Here is an 18,664-nt window from a genome sequence, read left to right on the forward strand (position 1 = left end):
GTTTAATCAGCATCTTGATATGCTATACCTGTCAGGTGGATGGATTATCATTGCAAATTATATTTTTGTGCATATGGAACATTTCTGGGATCTTCTATTTCAGCTCATGAAACCAACACTTTACATGTTGCGTTTATATTTTTTTTCAGTATATATTTACATCTTTCAAATGTCCTAGTTACAATATTAGCTTGTGTCGAAGTTGACCTTTTCCTTCCCTCACACAAGTTCAGCTTTTACAACAGCATGCTGGATCATCAGCAGATGACATTCTGATTGCAGGACATTCCTGAGGTATTAGAAGATGTACTCGTGGGTCATCTGGACTTTATAGTTCCTTCCTGGGGAACTGAGGGTGGTCTGGAGCAATCAAAACCTCATGGCTTATCTAGTACCAAAAAAGAACATGGAATACAATATTGCACAAATATTATGTCTTATGTCTCACAACAGGCATGCAATACAATTGAACCATATGTAAAGCTTGGAGGAAATTATAGTATGTAATCTTTTTGAAGTCTTGCATGGGTAAAATTTCTCGGCGAAGGAGGACCTATACTAACATCAGTTGTAATCTATTGCCTCTGTGTTTATGCTATTCAACACATCACAACCCAACACTTCAGCTAAAGCATAGGGAGACATTGTAGACTACTAACCAATGGCATCCCCCCTTTAGACCCTTCAACAATATGAAGTAGAGATAACTTTAGCCAAAGAATGACGCACATGAATAAGTTGAGAAACTTATAAGGCACCTCGGGGGTTTGTGGTATATTGCCAATAGGGCTGTTCTTACTTCTTACACAGGACGCAACGAGTGTATGGATACAGCCCTTAGCCGTGGTATATTGGCCATATACCACCAATCCCTGAGGTGCCTTATTGCTATTATAAATTGGTTACCAACGTAATTATAGCAGTAAAAATACATGTTTTGTCAGCCAATCAGCATTCAGGGATTAAGAACAGCCCTTAGCAGTGGTATATTGGCCATATACCGCACCCCGTTGGGCCTCATTGCTTAATTATACAATGACGTTTATTAAAGGACACAGATTGCTGAACAAGGAGCAGTGCCAGTAGTTAATATATAGCTGGCCAGGGCCATACATTCAGACAAGTAGTGACCGCAGGAAAATGTGTTCATTTCCTGTCCTACTGCTGAACGACTGGCTATATCTATAATATCATTACAACTGTATCAGGCAAGGCAAGTTACTAGGGAATTGATTCCCATAAAGGATTGCCTGCTTTAGGCTATTAGAAGGCATCTTTTAAATAGCTTGCAGTGCCTTTGTTTCTTAAATCCATGTATCATTGTATCACTAGTATCAGCCCAGGCCTATATCAATCTCATGAGTCTAACATCGGAATAAAAAAGAAAACAAAGCAAGTTAACCAAATAAATAAACACCAGTGTTCCTGTGGATAACACCAATGGGAAACTTGTTTATAAAGAGTCTATAAACCTGTTTCATGGGAATTACAGGCTAGGGAAGGGAAGGGTGTGGAGTACAGTCTCTTTACCCAGGCAAGAAACATTAAAGTGCCACCAGATGACATCTCACTGCTCCCAAGGCCAAGCTCTCTTTACCATCCTGTTTTATACTTTATCCTCAAATTAAGGTTGATACCAGACCGTAGGTTGGCCGCCTTGTCATCTCTTGCCTTGGTCGTGCTAGTCTAAATGGCTTGGTGCTCAACTGTGTCAGATTGGTTTAACAATGTGCAATGTACTACAAGTTGGACTTTAAAACTAAAGCAGATGCCCAGAAACAGAACATACTTTTTGTATTGTTGCCTTCGGCAGTGTTTTTAATATATCAAGGAGGACATTTTCTTCTAATATTAAGGCAAAGAATTCTACTCCCATCTTCCTATTGGCAAAGGATTAGAGGAACTGATATTGTTCTGTTGAAATCTACACCGGACCCATTTTGTCAAATCAATATCACAGTGGGTCTTGGGAAAGAAAAACAAACAGAAGTGCTCAAAACGTGGAACAAAACCCCTCCTACAACGTTCTAGGTCATTCTAGGACTAGGGAATATTTGTGATTGCTTGAGAGATGACACCATCTGTAAAGTCTCGGCGCAATTTGTTAGTCCTGTAGCGATGGCATGGCAAGACGGGCTAGTACACATTGCCAAAGCTGCTAAGGAGTTTTAAGATATCAAATAAGCTGAGTTTGCAAACTATAGGCCTAGTCAACACTCTGCTCATGTGGTGGTCAGCAGGGCGTTTTCTGTGTTGGTCTCTGACTCACCATTCAGTGCAGTGAAACCATAGGTTTCTTCAAAACCCACAAAGTGACCTCATAGCCTTATAGCAGAAATAACCTGCCAGCACACAACAATAGCAATGCTGGAGTTACGAGGCAAACGTTAACAAGGCCTTGATATTCTTGGGAGAAAGATCAGGTGCAATCGCAACAGTCACTAAGGAAATTGTTCCATAGTCAAATCCCACTGCATCTGCTGCCATGGTGACCACCCCTTTTGACCACTACATTCTCTACCAGCCCCCTCTTGCAGGAATAGCATGTGTTATACAGATATGTAAAAGCTGCACCACTCAACAGCTGATGCTCATAACGGAGTCCCCACCTCTAGATTTAACATGTGGGTGGTACACACATTCCCACACAAACACACTGTAAGGGGCTGATGCATATACAGTGGTGATAGGCAGCCATGTCCACAACTTATTAGTACCACATCCTATTTGCAAACAAGGTAAGGTTAACTATATGTTTATAACACAGGTATGAGATTGATATGAAACATGGCCACTTCCTAGAATAAAAAGCAAAACATGGAAGGGGAACGAGTCCAGGGCCTCTCTTATGTAAGCCTTCCACCTGAGACAGGAGACACCCCTGCCGTGAAAGGGCCATTTTGACGGATGCTTCCTAGAATCTGGTTCATGAGCCATTTAACAAAATGGATTTTCAGGAATCCATGCATCTTTCATTTAAATCAGTACAATATCCACCAAGGCCTACATGCCAGTGTTTTACATTAGAGTGGAGGTATGTATAAAAGAGAACTTCAAAATCAAACGTCAGCGTCAAGTAACTCAACTTGGGCTAGGTCCACCACTAAACCAAAGGCTACATGTCTGACTACAAACCAGGATGTAGACAAAGACCACACCCTAACTAAGATATGCGTGAGTGGTAGAAGGTCTCATCAGTAACTAAAAAAGGCATTTAAAATGTATTTTCTGCATTGGTCTGAGACACCGGACTCCAAAATAGTAAAAAAATATCACTGCGGTATGATGAGATTAAGAATACGATTAAGGAGACACTATTCCATCTACATGTAGTATGCTGCAACTGTATGCCCTGATGCCTCTAAATGAAAGGGATAAGGTTGTGCCATGTGTGGGGCTGGCACTTCTCTATGTTGAGCAGCCCTGTCATTAAGCTCTGGGCATGATGGGGTGTTAACTCTTAAACAGTTGCCTCTTCCATGTCAAATGTAGAAGATCATCGATCTGAAATGAGATTGTTCCAACAGCAATCTGTTAGTTGAAGGTTAACATGTGTTTTTCAAAAAGACACACTCTGTTTAATTTTGTATAGTGTGAGTAAGGAAGACCTTTCCAATAAATCACTTTTTCCGATAACTTGGCGGTGTGTGTACGGTAAGCAGGTTACTACAGTGCATCCAAACGGTTTCAATTAGGAGTCAGACTCAAGCAAGCTACTGCCGAGAAGAAAGGCAACCACAAAACAAAAGCATATAATTTTACGACCACCCTTGGATTTACCGCCACTGAGGCAGAATGAAGGGCTGGTGTATATAGTGATTTAGAGAGCTTGGGACTATAACATTCTATCTGCCAAAAGATGATTCTCAGATCATTGGCTTTAAAGTTCCAAACCCTCATTAGTTTGAATGGTGTCAACAATTTTTATATTGTATTCTTTTGAACTTAACAACATTAATTGGGCTATTCAGAGTACTATATAGGTAGAGAACATTGGACAAAAATGCAGACAGAACAAGGTCTTGATTTATTGACACTTGTTACGGTTTTCTTCTGGTGAAAGAGAGGAGGACCAAAATGCAGCGTGGTTATCTTTATACATCTTTAATAAAAGATGAAAAAATGAACAATATACAAAACAAGAACCGTGAAAAACCGAAACAGTCCTAACTGGTGCAACAAACACAAAGACAGGAAACAATCACCCACAAGAGACCTAAATAATATGGCTGCCTAAATATGGTTCCCAATCAGAAACAACGATAAACACCTGCCTCTGATTGAGAACCACTCTAGGCATCCATAGACTTTCCTAGACAACTCTACTAAACACAACCCCATAAATCTAATAAACCCCTAGACAAGACAAGACACATAAATCACCCATGTCACACCCTGGCCTGACCAAAATAATAAGACCAGGGCGTGACAACACTGTAGTCTAGCTTTAATGCGCATGCCATAACTGTGACTATAGCTTCAAGTCCCTGCCCCCTCAGACATGGCAATCAAACTGCTAAAAACTATTTTATGGGCACAGCCGCTTGCAACATCGCACTGGATATATTATTTTTACCTTTCGAAATCAAACTTTGTATGGTCCCTTCAGTGTCACATTCTGTAACTAATATTCTTTGAATGTTTGAAAAGATCTAGGCCTCTGGTGGGAGCATGAGAAAAAGTCAAACCGGACAGGCAGAGATTCATCTACTCCTCTCCAGCACAATAAATACTCAGGACATTACGAAATACAACGTGAACTTGACATTGAAAAGCTGGGATTCCATGGCCATTCTTTTTCCAAGCTGTGATCCAATTAGTGACAGAATTAAATGATACCCTAGATGCTCAAAATTCTTATCCTAAAACATTTTATGACTTCAAAAACATCTTCCCCAGGAACACGGCCTCAACAGAAGACACTGATGAGGATGCCATCTGGCCTTGTGAATTTAGCAATAAGGTTCTGAGATAATTCTGAGTGAGCTCATGTCTGGGAGAAGTCACTAAAGTGAGGACAAAAGATAATCTGGTGCCAATACAATGAACTTAAATGTCCTCAAGAATGGTCTTTACCGAAGAGGTATCAATACTGATTGTGACTATTGTTGTCTTTTATTGTGTTGATTCCTCTTCTGCAAAGACCCAGGAAACGAGGAGAGCCACAGGAGTCATGCCTTACCAAGTCTTATCTAGGCTCCTCAACAAGCTCAGTCTCATCTACCTAACCTGAAGAAAAAGTACATCTTCTGCTTTCCTAATGTAGAAGCTGAATGAATTCGCCTTATTATTCTGCCATTGAAATTAAAATCTAAGATAAATGATATATCCAGTGATGAAATGGTAAACAGTTGAGAGTTGACTTTCAAGTAGCACATAGGTTTTTTTAATGAGCAGATAAATGACCATGCCACTCCAGAACAGTACGTTCAAACAGTACACAAGGAGATGTTGGAATCCTCATGTGAATCAATGGACACAATGTTCCTCTTCCATTGTGGTAGTTCTAAGAAGGGAAATCGTTCCCATCATCCTTTGCCTCAAACCCAGATTTTTTTAGATTTGCATATACTTTGCTGTACTGCATTAGCATGGGTAAGAGCCAGATAGATTTGCGCATGCAACATATGAAAAGTGAATGAATATTTATTGGGCAATTCTCAAGCTCAGTCTAGCAGTAACTTAAAAGTAGCCTACAATTTGCTGATGTTGTTTTTTTGTTGTTGTTTTTTACAATTTACAAGGTTTAAACTATGTTACATTTAGCATGGGTGTTGGGGAAATATGACTCAACATGAGAGTACTAAAGTTAGGGTGCAAACTAACAACACAAAATCACAAATTTTCCCATTTTATGAAAGTGGGTCTGCCTGAGGTTCAATGAACAAAGCTTTTACAAGAGTCTGTAGTTGATGTCCCACTGTGTTGACCATGTTATGAGTCTTAATGACCTTGGCTCTTTGCAAGTAGAGATGGTGTTCTGAGTAGTTAATGGCACCTTTGTGAACCCAGACCTATTAGGCAGTAGACATTTGGGCTGTACAGTACATACCTGGGCCTGGGGCAGACTGTGGTCAGGGAAGGGGCTTCGCACAGACAGGAAGTCTTCAACAGGAAGGAGAAGCTGCAGTCTGGAGTCAATGTGAATTAGCTGGTCTCGTTCTGTTAGTTCGGGGGTGTAACCCTCACCCGCTTGCACTGGAGCGGCCCACATGTCTCCCTAGGAAGAAGACAACATATAGGCTGTAGTATATGACAAGCGGTCCCTCCCTCCAAGTAGCAAGAGCACAAAAATGTCCCCCAAATAACAGCAAAAGAAAAAAGGTTGAGCCCAAAAAACAGACTCCCAACTGAGAATTCTGTCAGAAATACTTGGCAAACCCTCCCTATATCTTCAAAACTGAACCGAAGCCATGTCCAAGTTAAATCTACCCTCCGGTTATTATTCAAATATAAAATTGGACTATTTGACCTCCCATCCAAACTACTGTCACAAATTACACACTCTTTACGAAAGGTACTCTAAATACAACTCTTTCTTGCACCCGGAATTTGCTTTTGGAGAGAAGACAGACTACTGGTCACTGCTCCATGGGTCTTGCCAAGAACTCTCCAAAATGCCAAATATTTAACAATTGCCTCTGCCTCACAATGAGTGACTGTCTCGTAAGGCTTACATTATATCATATGAAACAGCAGGTGGATGGTGAGCTCATTTTGGGCCCAGTAATGAGCTAAGACTTGTCCAGCAGCCCTACTGCTAAGCTCAGAGATCTCAGTAGCGGCTCCACAGAGAGAGCCAAACCCTTTTACGCTATGATCTCAGTGCATGAAGATGAGTGAACAGGAGAATATTTTATCAACAAACAGAGCCATAAAGCTTCCACTACCAACTAGCACAAACCATAGACATCAAAATGACCCATCTGAATAACATTATAACCCATTAGTTATATGCCCAGTTACAGTTGTTTTTTGTGGGAGATTACTTTGTGATAAAAAGATGCAGTAATATAGTCGACCAATCGAATGTGAATACAGTAGAATGATAGAATGTGAATGTAAAAAGAGGACCGTCTAATTTCTAGGAGCACAAATTGACACATTAACAGACAAATCAATCAGCTACTGGATGTGCAGCACAACAGGATTGATCTAGGAGGAGACATGATAAAACAGAGCTATCCAGGGTCCTGGAGACATTATTCATTTATTTATATTGTTGAGGCATAGAGAATGACGCACAGAGTTGTTCTTCAACACCCTGTATCAAAAGGCCTATATACTGTATTACTGAACCTATGATCTGTAAGATTAATTTAAGGAAAAACTACAGCCAAATTTGAGGAACATTGTGTCCTGTCCTACACTGAAAACACAGTGGGACCTGAGGTACACCTAAGCGATTCACTTTCGAAAGAGAGAAGTCTTCCTGTGTTTATGGAAAGGCAGCCTTTCAAAGAGCACTCAGTGTGATGCCATGTTTATCACCCCAGGTTTCTAGTACAATATGCAGTTGAGGATCGTACTAGTAATGGAGGCAAGGCCATCATGAAAGTGTTTCAGGAGGAGAGACACAGGCGCAGCGCTATGGCCTGTAACTGATTATGAGTCCTACTTGGCCCTGCCAAGTTCCCTGTCTGGGTGCACTTGCCCGCATGGTCACTGTGGATTCCTGACTATCAACATGAAATACGTGCTCCCTATTCAACAGCCATTCATAACAGCACGCCACGCAATAACAGGAAGTCCAATTCTAACCAATAAAAGACCCCAGCATCTATATGTATGCTCCTCTCGGTTTGATATCCGCCACGTAATTACAGCAGTATTGTTCTAAAAAGTAAAGGAAACCATCATAAATACAGCAGCCAGACTTCAAAACGTTGATGTTCCAGAGATGCATGGCAGTCCGGGTCAGACTAAATGGTACCGTATGTGAGAGAAGTGCTAGTCTAGGTCCTCTCATCAGACGGGCAAGGTTCATCATAACTGACCTCAAAATGCAGGCTTCGCAGCCACAGCTGCCAGCTAAGCCATTAGGGGAAAATTGCACCTAAAAATCAACCATTTGAAGTTTACAGGGTGTGGGTCAGTGGGTGGCTGCAGAACAGAAAACTGTCTGCTCCAGGTGGCAAACACTCTCATAAATTATATTAAACATAGGAATGCAGGCGGCTATTCAAATGCACCTGGCACTGCATAAGTACCGATTTTCTGCACATACCAATAAACCATCATCCTAAATAAGATTGCTGTCTAATATTCAGAAGATGTGGCAATCCCTGTGACCTTTGCATGGCACATGACATCTGGTAAATATTGACTATGGGGAGTCAAAATCAGCTACCGTTGCTGCCAAGTAGTCATTGTTTCAAAACCTGCATATGGGCAATTCAACAGTAACAGAGTCATGCAGAGACTCAGATATTTCACCTTTGGCTTGTTTAACTTTGCAACCATTGTGCTTAGTTTGACATACATTTTAAAGTGAAAATTCTGAGTCTCAGCATCACTCTGTTACCGTGGATTTGCCCAAATCTAAACTACTATTTTTAATGGAATATCTACATAGGCGTACAGAGGCCCATTGTCAGCAACCATCACTCCTGTGTTACAATGGCACGTTGTGTTAGCTAATCCCAGTTTATCACTTTAAAAGTAATTGATCATTAGTAAACGATTTTGCAATTATGTTAGCACAGCTGAAAACTGTTGTTCTGATTAAAGAAGCAATAAAACTGGCCTTCTTTAGGCTAGTTGAGTATCTGGAGCATCAGCATTTGTGGGTTCGATTACAGGCTCAAAATGGCCAGAAACAAAGGACTTTCTTCTGAAACTCATCAGTCTATTCCATGAAGGCTAATCCATGCGAGAAATTGCCAAGAAACTGAAGATCTCGTACAATGCTGTGTACTACTCCATGCACAGAACAGCGCAAACTGGCCCTAACCAGAATAGAAAAAGGAGTGGGAGGCCCCGGTGCACAACTGAGCAAGATGACAAGTACATTTGAGTGTCTAGTTTGAGAAACAGAAACCTCACAAGTCCTCAACTGGCAGCTACCCAGCTAAACATAGTACCCACAAAACAACAGTCTCAACGTCAACAGTGAAGAGGCGACTCCGGGATGCTGGCCTTCTAGGCAGAGTTCCTCTGTCCAGTGTCTGTGTTCTTTTGCCCATCTTAATCTTTTCTTTTTATTGGCCAGTCTGAGATATTGCTTTTTCTTTGCAACTCTGCCTAGAAGGCCAGAATCCAGGAGACGCCTCTTCACTGTTGATGTTGAGAGATGTTTTGCGGGTACTATTTCATGAAGCTGCCAGTGATCAACTTGGATTAGCGAACACAACATGCCATTGGAACACAGGAGTGATGGTTGCTGATAATGGGCCTCTGTACACCTATGTTGATATTCCATAAAATATTCCAGCTGCAATAGTCATTTACAACATTAACAATGTCTACACTGTATTTCTGATAAATATTTCATTATTTTAATGGACATTTTTTGTTGTGCTTTTCTTTCAAAAACAAGGACATTTCTAAGTGACCCCAAACGTTTGAACGGTAGTGTATATTACAACATATGCTGTAATTGTAAAGTAGGTCAGCGTTTAGGTCAGTTTAGTTAGGCCACTTCGATTTGATTAGCAAATTACTTCAAAACGGTAGATCATTTAAACAGTTTCTCTGTGTACTCATGAGTAATGGCCATATCAACAACCATAACAGCTGTGTGAGTAACACAGTGTTTGAAAGACGTTGCTCAATACATGACAAACTATTCACACCATGATAACGAGTGATTACTGGCTACTACTACCCTAAACATAATAAGTGAAATGTTTGTGTGTAGACCAAGTGCTGTGCGAGAGAGACAAATGGTACAGTCTAGATGAACTCTGTTTGCCACATTTAGACACTTGAAAACATGAGTCCTCCTACACCACATGCTCACCATCAGGGCTGTATTTTGGCCTACCTCACAGCCTGCCTTCCCAGCATTGTCCCCTTCCTCCATGTCTCTGAGGAGCTCCTCGAGACGATACTTCTCCTCCTGTGTCATCTGCACTGGGCCTCCAGCACCACTCGCCAACTGTCATGTTTGACAAAGTAGTGACAACAATCATTCATCAGATCAGATTGTAGTTACTTTCAAATCAGAGTCTTTGAGTTAAAGAACTATATTAATTTCCCATTGAAATAAAATAACATGAGTAATGTCAGACTCCAAAGTCATGCACTTTGCCCAACATGAACTTTGACATACCTCAATATTTTTCTTCACAAAGTCTTGTTTATTTTTGCCCCTGGGAACCCCACTCTGGCTGCCTTCTGACTCGTCTGCCCTCTCTTCGTGACACACTTCAGCCAAGTCTGCTGCTGTGGTGTTGAGGTCCTTTTCACCTGTGTGGGAGTCAGTGGCGGTTAGTACATGTGGCGGTTGGTACAGGAGGATGTTTTTTTTTTTTCATGAGCATGGCCTTATTTCTATTACAGCATATTGGATGACTGTCATTCATATTCCACTCACCCAGTTCAATGTAACATTGATAGGCTACTACATGAATGATACTCAAATGTTCCATATACCCATCATGAGGTTGCTGCAACCTAGCCTATGAATGAATGTTTACAATGTAGATGCACACAGGTCGAGAGAACATTTTGCCTGCATCTAGCTGATCTAGGGTGGACAAATTCAAGTATGTTTATCCCCGTTTCGTTCCATTTGCTTCCGTTTTAGAAACTTTTTTTTAACAGAATCGGCGGAATGAATAGACCCCTGAGCACACGTAAACACAGTTCACTTTCATAGCAGCCAGGTTGTATTCCTTCTCGCATCTATGAGCTCTCCTCCTCTCACCTTTTCCCTTCGCTGGCAGACTTCAATACACATTAGCTGTATATGGCCAGGCGAAAAAAACAAGCCAAGCCAAGACTCGAAAATTGAGCTCAGATGCATCCTGTTTCAATTGATCATCCTTGAGATGTTTCTACAACTTGATTGGAGTCCACCTGGGGAAAATTCAATTGATTGGACAGGATTTGGACACACCTGTGTGTGTATATATAAGGGACACACCTGTGTGTGTATATATATATATATATATATATATAAGGTCCCACAGTTGACAGTGCATGTTAGAGCAAAAACCAAGCCATGAGGTCGAAGGAATTGTTCATAGAGCTCCGAGACCTGATTGTGTCGAGGCACAGATCTGGGTAAGGGTACCAAAACATTTCTGCAGCATTGAAGGTCCCCAAGAACACAGTGGCCTCAATCATTCTTTAATGGAAGAAGTTTGAAACCACCAAAAATCTTCCTAGAGCAGGCTGCCTGGCCAAACTGAGAAATCAGGGGAGAAGGGCCTTGGTCAGGGAAGTGAGCAAGAACCCGATGGTCACTCTGACAGAGCTCCAGAGTTCCTCTGTGGAGATGGGAGAACCTTCCAGAAGGACAACTATCTCTGCAGCATTCCACCAATCAGGCCTTTATGGTAGAGTGGCCAGACAGAAGCCACGGCTCAGTAAAAGGCACATGACAGCCCACTTGGAGTTTGCCAAAAGGCCCCTAAAGGACTCTGACCATGAGAAACAAGATTCTCTGGTCTGATGAAACCAAGATTGAACTCTTTGGCCTGGATGCCAAGCGTCACATCTGGTGGAAATCTGGCACCATACCTACGGTGAAGCATGGTGGTGGCAGCATCATGCTGTTGGGATGTTTTTCAACGGCAGGGACTTGGAGACTAGTCAGGATTGAGGGAAAGATGAACGGAATAAAGTACAGAGAGATCCTTGTTGAAAACCTGCTCCAGAGTGCTCAGGACCTCAGACTGGGACAAAGGTTCACCTTCCAACAGGACAACGACACTAAGCGCACAGCCAAGACAACGCAGGAGTGGCTTCGGGACAAGTCTCCGAATGTCCTTGAGTGGCCCTGCCAGAGCCCTTGAACCCAATCGAGCATCTCTGAAGAGACCTGAAAATAGCTGTGCAGTGACGCTCCCCATCCAACCTGACAAAGCTTGAGAGGATCTGCAGAGAAGAATGGGAGAAAATCCCCAAATACAGGTGTGCCAAGCTTATAGCTTCATACCCAAGAAGACTTGAGGCTGTAATCGCTGCCAAAGGTGCTTCAACAAAGTAGTGAGTAAAGGGTCTGAATAATTATGTAAATGTGATATTTGTTTATTATTAATACATTTTAAAACATTTCTAAAAACCTGTTTTTGCTTTGTCAGTATGGGGTATTTTGTGTAGGTTTACGAGGAGAAATAAACAATTTATCAATTTTAGAATAAGGCTGTAACGTAACAAAATGTGGAAAAGTCAAGGAGTCTGAATACTTTGTGAATGCACTGTATTTAGTATAGTTTTAGGAGGATGGTCCTCCCCTTCCTCCTCTGAGGATCCTCCACTGCTGGGAGCTGTTCATGCATTTTTGGATTCCAGCAGGTAAACGTGTAAACTTAGGAGTTTAAGAACCAATAGAAGGCTCTGTCTAATATCATCCTGAGACGCTTTGGAGAGACATTGTCAACAATCTAAGGAAGTATTCCAAATGACCATGTATCAATTAAAGTTTCTGGACCACTGAAACATCAATTAATGTTTCTGGACCACTGAAATACATGCAATTGAAAAGGGCCCACTCCACAATGTTCATGGCTCTCAAACTATGACTGAGTGACATGTCATCAGGCAAACAGCAAATTCAAAAGATGGGAAAAGTTGTACATGGATAGTTTGGAGGGAAAGATGTAGCCTATGCAGTGTTTTCAGGAATGAAAGCACCAAGAAAACTGAATACACAGTGAAACCACAAAATAGTTGCATTGTTTCCTAGGGTTATACTGCCATCTAGTGTAGAATAATAAAACTACATTGCAATATAGTCCTAACGTTGTTACTTTTTTATTTTTAAATTTTTTATTTCACCTTTATTTAACCAGATAGGCTAATTGAGAACACGTTCTCATTTGCAACTGCGACCTAGCCAAGATAAAGCATAGCATTTCAACACATACAACAACAGAGTTATACATGGAATAAACAAAACATAGTCAATAATACAGTAGAACAAAAGAAAAACAAAAGTCTATATACAGTGAGTGGAAATGAGGTAAGATAAGGGAGTTAAGGCAATAAATAGGCCATGGTGGCGAAGTAATTACAATATAGCAATTAAACACTGGAATTTTAGATGTGCAGAAGATTAATGTGCAAGTTGAGATACTGGGGTGCAAAAAGGAGCCAGATAAATAAATAAATACTGTATGGGGATGAGGTAGGTAGATAGATGGGCTATGTACAGGTGCAGTGATCTGTGAGCAGCTCTGACAGCTGGTGCTTAAAGCTAGTGAGGGAGATATGAGTCTCCAGCTTCAAAGATTTTTGCAGTTTGTTCCAGTCATTGGCAGCAGAGAACTGGAAGGAAAGACGACCAAAGGAGGAATTGGCTTTGGGGGTGACCAGTGAGATATACCTGCTGGAGCGCGTGCTACGAGTGGGTGCTGCTATGGTGACCAGTGAGCTGAGATAAGGCGGGGCTTTACCTAGCAGAGTAGAGTAGCTATATTCAACCAGTAGTAGAGTGTTGGAGGCTATTTTATAGATGACATCACCGAAGTCGAGGATCGGTAGGATGGTCAGTTTTACGAAGGAATGTTTGGCAGCATGAGTTACAAGACTAGTTACAGTGTACATTGGCCTACATACAGATATATGAGCAACTTTATGATGTAAAATGTATAATTGTGTTCCAGCATATTTAAACAAACTCACTTTCCTCCACTTGTCTGTTGTGTCTTTCATACTCTTTGTCAGGCACTTGAGTCCCAAACACAGGAGCAAAGTCCAATTCTTCACTGGATCCGTGAGCTATGGAAAATGAAAATGGATTATTACACTTAGCCTGTATATTAATAGTAAATTACCATATTCAAATTCTGAGACTGAATCTAAATAACGTTATCAATTTGCTGTGACATATCCCATACAAAAAAAAGCTGATCAAAAATGGTGATAAACAAAACAAAACGTGATTTATACTGTATATCTTGGAATAGTAATTTGGCATGAGTACATTGTCCTCAAAGCTCCAGTTAATGTGCATTGTAAACAGTATCCACACTGATCTGCGTTCTGGAATTACTGTTTAATATTTCACTTACTACTGGAAGGAGCCAGGGACAAAAACATCCTCGTATTTTCTGCTTCATCTGCCCATTCTGAAGATCTGTTGGGCTTTATCTGCTGCACAGAAATAGGTAGGAAACATCCTTTAAATGTCATTTAATGTGTGTATTCTGCGTATCCCTGTGCTTACCAATAGTTCCTGCCATAGTTTCTGATGGAGCTCCTTTCCTTTTCTCTTGACCTCTTTTTCATTTGAGATCCTTGAAGCCAAGATTTTGTCAAGTATTTTCATTTTCTTGATGGCCTTCTGGAGTTCTGGATCTTCGTTCTCCTCATCAGATACATCTCCAATGGAGTGATCTGGAAATCCATTCAAAGAAATGCATGCATACAAATATGTTCATCCATTTTCTTTTCAGTATTCTACTTCCTAACATGTCATAGTGATATGTACTTATGCCTACCTTTCTCAGGAAGACTTTCATCTGGAGACCTGAGGTTTTCATGTGAGTTGCTGTGATCCTAGGAAAGTAATTGTAACATCTATTCAAACCACAGGTTCTAGGCCCATTGATGGGGAAAGTCAAGAGGCAGTCATGTTTACAGTTAAAAACAGTATAGTTATTTTAACATTAACATTCCGTCTTAAGAGCTTTCCAGACAAAAAGCGGAGGCATAGTTTCCCATGAATTTCGCTTTTGCACTTTCAACATTGCAGCCGGCTTTAAAGGCGAGTCGAAACTGACTAATCTACAAATCACCTTGCATCATAAATAACTACTCAATATTATTTCAATCTTTCTTGGGCACACCTTTGGTGACGCAAATTACAACTTTTTAAATCAGAAAAGTCTACCGATTATGGATATACTGTACCTTCGGAGGTGGGAAAAGTGTTGCCAAACAGGCACGGATCAAGAAATAACCAGCAATATGTTACAATAAGAAACCTTACTAGAGGCAGATATATATACAGTACCAGTCAAAAGTTTGAACACACCTACTCATTCAAGGGTTTTTCTTTATTTTTACTATATTTCTACATTGTAGAATGGTGAAGGCATCAAAACTATGAAATAACACATATGGAACCATGTAGTAAGCAAAAAGTGTTAAACAAATCAAAATATGTCATATTTAAATTTCTTCAAAGTAGCCACCCTTTGCCTTGATGACAGCTTTGCATACTCTTGGCATTCTCTCAACTTTTGAATGGTAGTATATTTAAAGCAACGTTTAGGATAAAGGTTAGGGTTGACTTGCCTTGTAAGGACTGGGTAACAGTAAAAGACAAAAAGACAAGAGAACACACCAAGATGCTCTTACTATTTCTGTATAGTTCAGAAAGTTATCAAAGTTTACATAGAGTTAGTTTACCGCCTTCTGCCACCATTCATTTTCTACTGGTTGAATATAGGCTACACTGCTCAACCCTTGCCTAATAATAAGAGCAGCAGGTAGCCTAGCGGTTAAGAGCATTGGGCCAGTAACTGAAAGGTCGCTGATACGAATCCCTGAGCAGGGATTGTGCCCTTGAGCAAGGCACTTATAACCCTAATTGCTCCTGAATGTTGCTCTGGATAAAAGCATTGACTAAAATGTAATAAATCATACTGTGATACCAATTATTGGTATACAGTCTGAAACAGAGCACTGCAAAAACTTGGAAAGTGTCACGTTCGATGTATGGAGGAGACCAAGGCGCAGCGTGAGATGAATAAATCTTCTTTAATAAGATGAAGAACAAAGGGTTAGGTTAGGGGTTAAACAACCGTGAAGCTATATATGATAAGTGCAGACACAGGCAACTAACACATAGACAAAAACCCACGAAATAACCCAAGGAATATGGCTGCCTAAATATGGTTCCCAATCAGAGACAACGATAAACAGCTGCCTCTAATTGGGAACCAATCTAGGCAACCATAGACATATAAAACCTAGACTAGTGAAAACCCATAGACTTACAAAAACCCATAGACAATACAAAAACACATATATCACCCTTGTCACACCCTGACCTAACCAAAATAATAAAGAAAACAAAAAGCAAACTCAGGTCAGTTTGAACCTCCCAAAGGTGCGGACTCCCGGCCGCAAACCTAAGCCTATATGGGAGGGTCTGGGTTGGCATAACTCCGCGGTGGCGGTTTTGGTGAGGGCGTGACAGAAAGTTTCCTTACAAGCCAGAATGTTGAATTAAATTACATTTGAACTAATGTCGTTCCCAGACACTTCCACCCAAATGTCTGGTGGACCAACGCATCAAGCTTGGCCTTTGTTTGCCAAAACAGGAAGACCTGGACAAATTGGCTTTGGCTTAATCATCTCCCACAACACGCCTCGCAGCTAGCTATGTGATTCACAAAAATGTTATGATTCAAATAATTTACTCAGTAGGTCACTTCCATAGACTTCTATGGTCACAGGCTTATATGCGCAATAGCCTGGGGATGAGGTTAGATTTGAACTTACTCTATCGGTTGTCTGTGTGCGGTTGGTCCTTCAGTGGGTCAACATTTTTGCCAAAATATCCATAGGAAAGTATTATTTAAAGTACTGCTGTTTAAATTTCTGTCACATGCGCAAAACCATGTAAAACAGCTGCAAGACTTCAGTTAATATGCATGAATTACATGCATGTGTCTTAGGTCTCGAGCAAACAAATATTCACCACACAGCGAGACTTGTGTGTTGAAGTCGGTTTAATAATTCTTTCCTGTGGATATTTTGTCTACCCAGACCCAAAAGCCATCATCAAAGCCTCCAAACACTGTACAAAAGTGTAAGAAACTCCACCACACCAAATTATTCTAAGGTCCTCAAATGGTTCTTGAACAAACATGCACAGCAACCACACAACACAGCCTCTACATGGGGCCTTCAGGTACAAAGCTCCAACCTGGACAGTTAGCTAACAGAAGCAAATATGGTGGTGCTTTTATACAATGAGTATACAAAACATTAAGAATGCCTGCTATTTCCATGACATAGGCTGACCAGGTGAATCCAGGTGAAAGCTACAGTGTGATGCCTTATTGATGTCACTTGTTACATCGACTTAAAATCAGTGTAGCTGAAGGGGAGGAGATGGCTTGAAAATCATTCTTTAACCTTTGAGACATGAATTATGTATGTGTGTCATTCAGAGGGTGAATGGGCAAGACAAAAACTTTAAGTGCCTTTGAACCGGGTATGGTAGTAGGTTTGTGTCAAGAACTGCAATGATGCTGGGTTTTTCACCACAACAGTTTCCTGTGTGTATCAAGAATGGCCCACCACACAAAGGAAATTGTGAAACATTAACCAGATACTATCAGGTTCAAACTGTGTCCCCTTCTTGACACATTATTCCAAATGTGTTGTCTTGACTTGACCCTTTACTTCCTGAGGAGCATATGTCAGGTCATCTTGTTCTACAAGCACAAAGTGTGCATGCAAGCACATTACCTGCTTATTGTTGGGGGCATCATCGCTAAGGACCACCAGGGACGTCGGGCTGGGATGAAATACTCTCCCGACGTCAGGCAGTGACACAGTTGATACACGGCTACCCGGGCGAGAACGCTCGTTGGATGCCGGGCGGGAGATATCATCTAAACTGCCTCTCGTAATATCCATGGGTGCTCTGGTAACGTTAACGTAACCCAATATTAGAATAGAGCATTTTGCAATAAGTATATAGGTAAATAAATCAAATGTTCTATTGTATTTTTCGTTAAATTATAAATATAGCCTAAATACCTGATAGCTGTGTAGGCAGGGTATTTTCTTTCCGAATGGTAACTAAGGACGCAAAAGACCCGGATGTGGTAACTACAAACTTTGAATACAAGGCATATATATGTATTATTAGCATCACGGTTGGTGCAATCTGGAATCCTTGGGAAGTTGACATTTAAAATGGTAGGGTTAGGTTATGGTTATAGTTAGGGTATATGGGTTTAGAGTAGGGACGTCCCAAGGATTACAGATTGCACTAACATTAGCTTCACAGAAGAAACCCGTAGAAGCATCTATCCACATGACTTCCCGTTTTCAGATTTTGCCTTCAAAATACAAGTCCGAGGTAAAACGCTATGTGTATGATACGATATCAATCTTTTTGGCAGCTTCGCATAGTGCGTAATATAAAAATGTGGTTAAAAAAGTATAACCAAATCAGGGAAATGTTTACGAGCATTTCTACTTCATATACGATAAAGAATATAAGAAGTGCTCCCTGAGTGGCGCAGTGGTCTAAGGTGTCTCTACAGTCCCTGGTTCAAATCCAGATCGTATCACATCCGGCCGTGTTTGGGAGTCCCTTAGGGCAGTGCACAATTGGCCCAGCGTCATCCAGGTTTAGCTGGGGTAGGCCGTCATTTTAATTAAGAATGTGTTCTTTACTAACTTGCCTAGTTAAATTATATATATTTTTGTGTAGCACATTGAGAAACGGAAACGTAAGTAAGTAAGCTTAAGTAAATGAAGGTTAGGTACATTAGCCTACTGACAAAAAATATACAATTAAGAA

General features: G+C 40.9%; 1 protein-coding gene across 1 annotated transcript in view; it reads right to left on the minus strand.

Moving 5' to 3' along the window:
* Positions 1 to 18,138, minus strand: part of LOC115138474 (fibrous sheath-interacting protein 1) — a 68,108-nt gene extending 49,970 nt beyond the window's left edge. The window contains exons 1-9 of the mRNA XM_029675348.2: positions 17,893 to 18,138; positions 17,599 to 17,776; positions 14,613 to 14,670; positions 14,339 to 14,508; positions 14,184 to 14,265; positions 13,795 to 13,890; positions 10,274 to 10,410; positions 9,986 to 10,099; positions 6,053 to 6,220 (exon numbers count right to left, since the gene is read on the minus strand). Coding sequence (XP_029531208.1) covers positions 6,053 to 6,220; positions 9,986 to 10,099; positions 10,274 to 10,410; positions 13,795 to 13,890; positions 14,184 to 14,265; positions 14,339 to 14,508; positions 14,613 to 14,670; positions 17,599 to 17,769 — 996 coding nt within the window. The 5' untranslated portion in view covers positions 17,770 to 17,776; positions 17,893 to 18,138. The remainder of the gene's footprint in view (positions 1 to 6,052; positions 6,221 to 9,985; positions 10,100 to 10,273; positions 10,411 to 13,794; positions 13,891 to 14,183; positions 14,266 to 14,338; positions 14,509 to 14,612; positions 14,671 to 17,598; positions 17,777 to 17,892) is intronic.
* Between the last annotated feature and the right edge of the window lie 526 nt (positions 18,139 to 18,664).

Source organism: Oncorhynchus nerka, linkage group LG12, assembly GCF_034236695.1.
Source record: "Oncorhynchus nerka isolate Pitt River linkage group LG12, Oner_Uvic_2.0, whole genome shotgun sequence".
NCBI classification, from domain to species: domain Eukaryota; kingdom Metazoa; phylum Chordata; class Actinopteri; order Salmoniformes; family Salmonidae; genus Oncorhynchus; species Oncorhynchus nerka.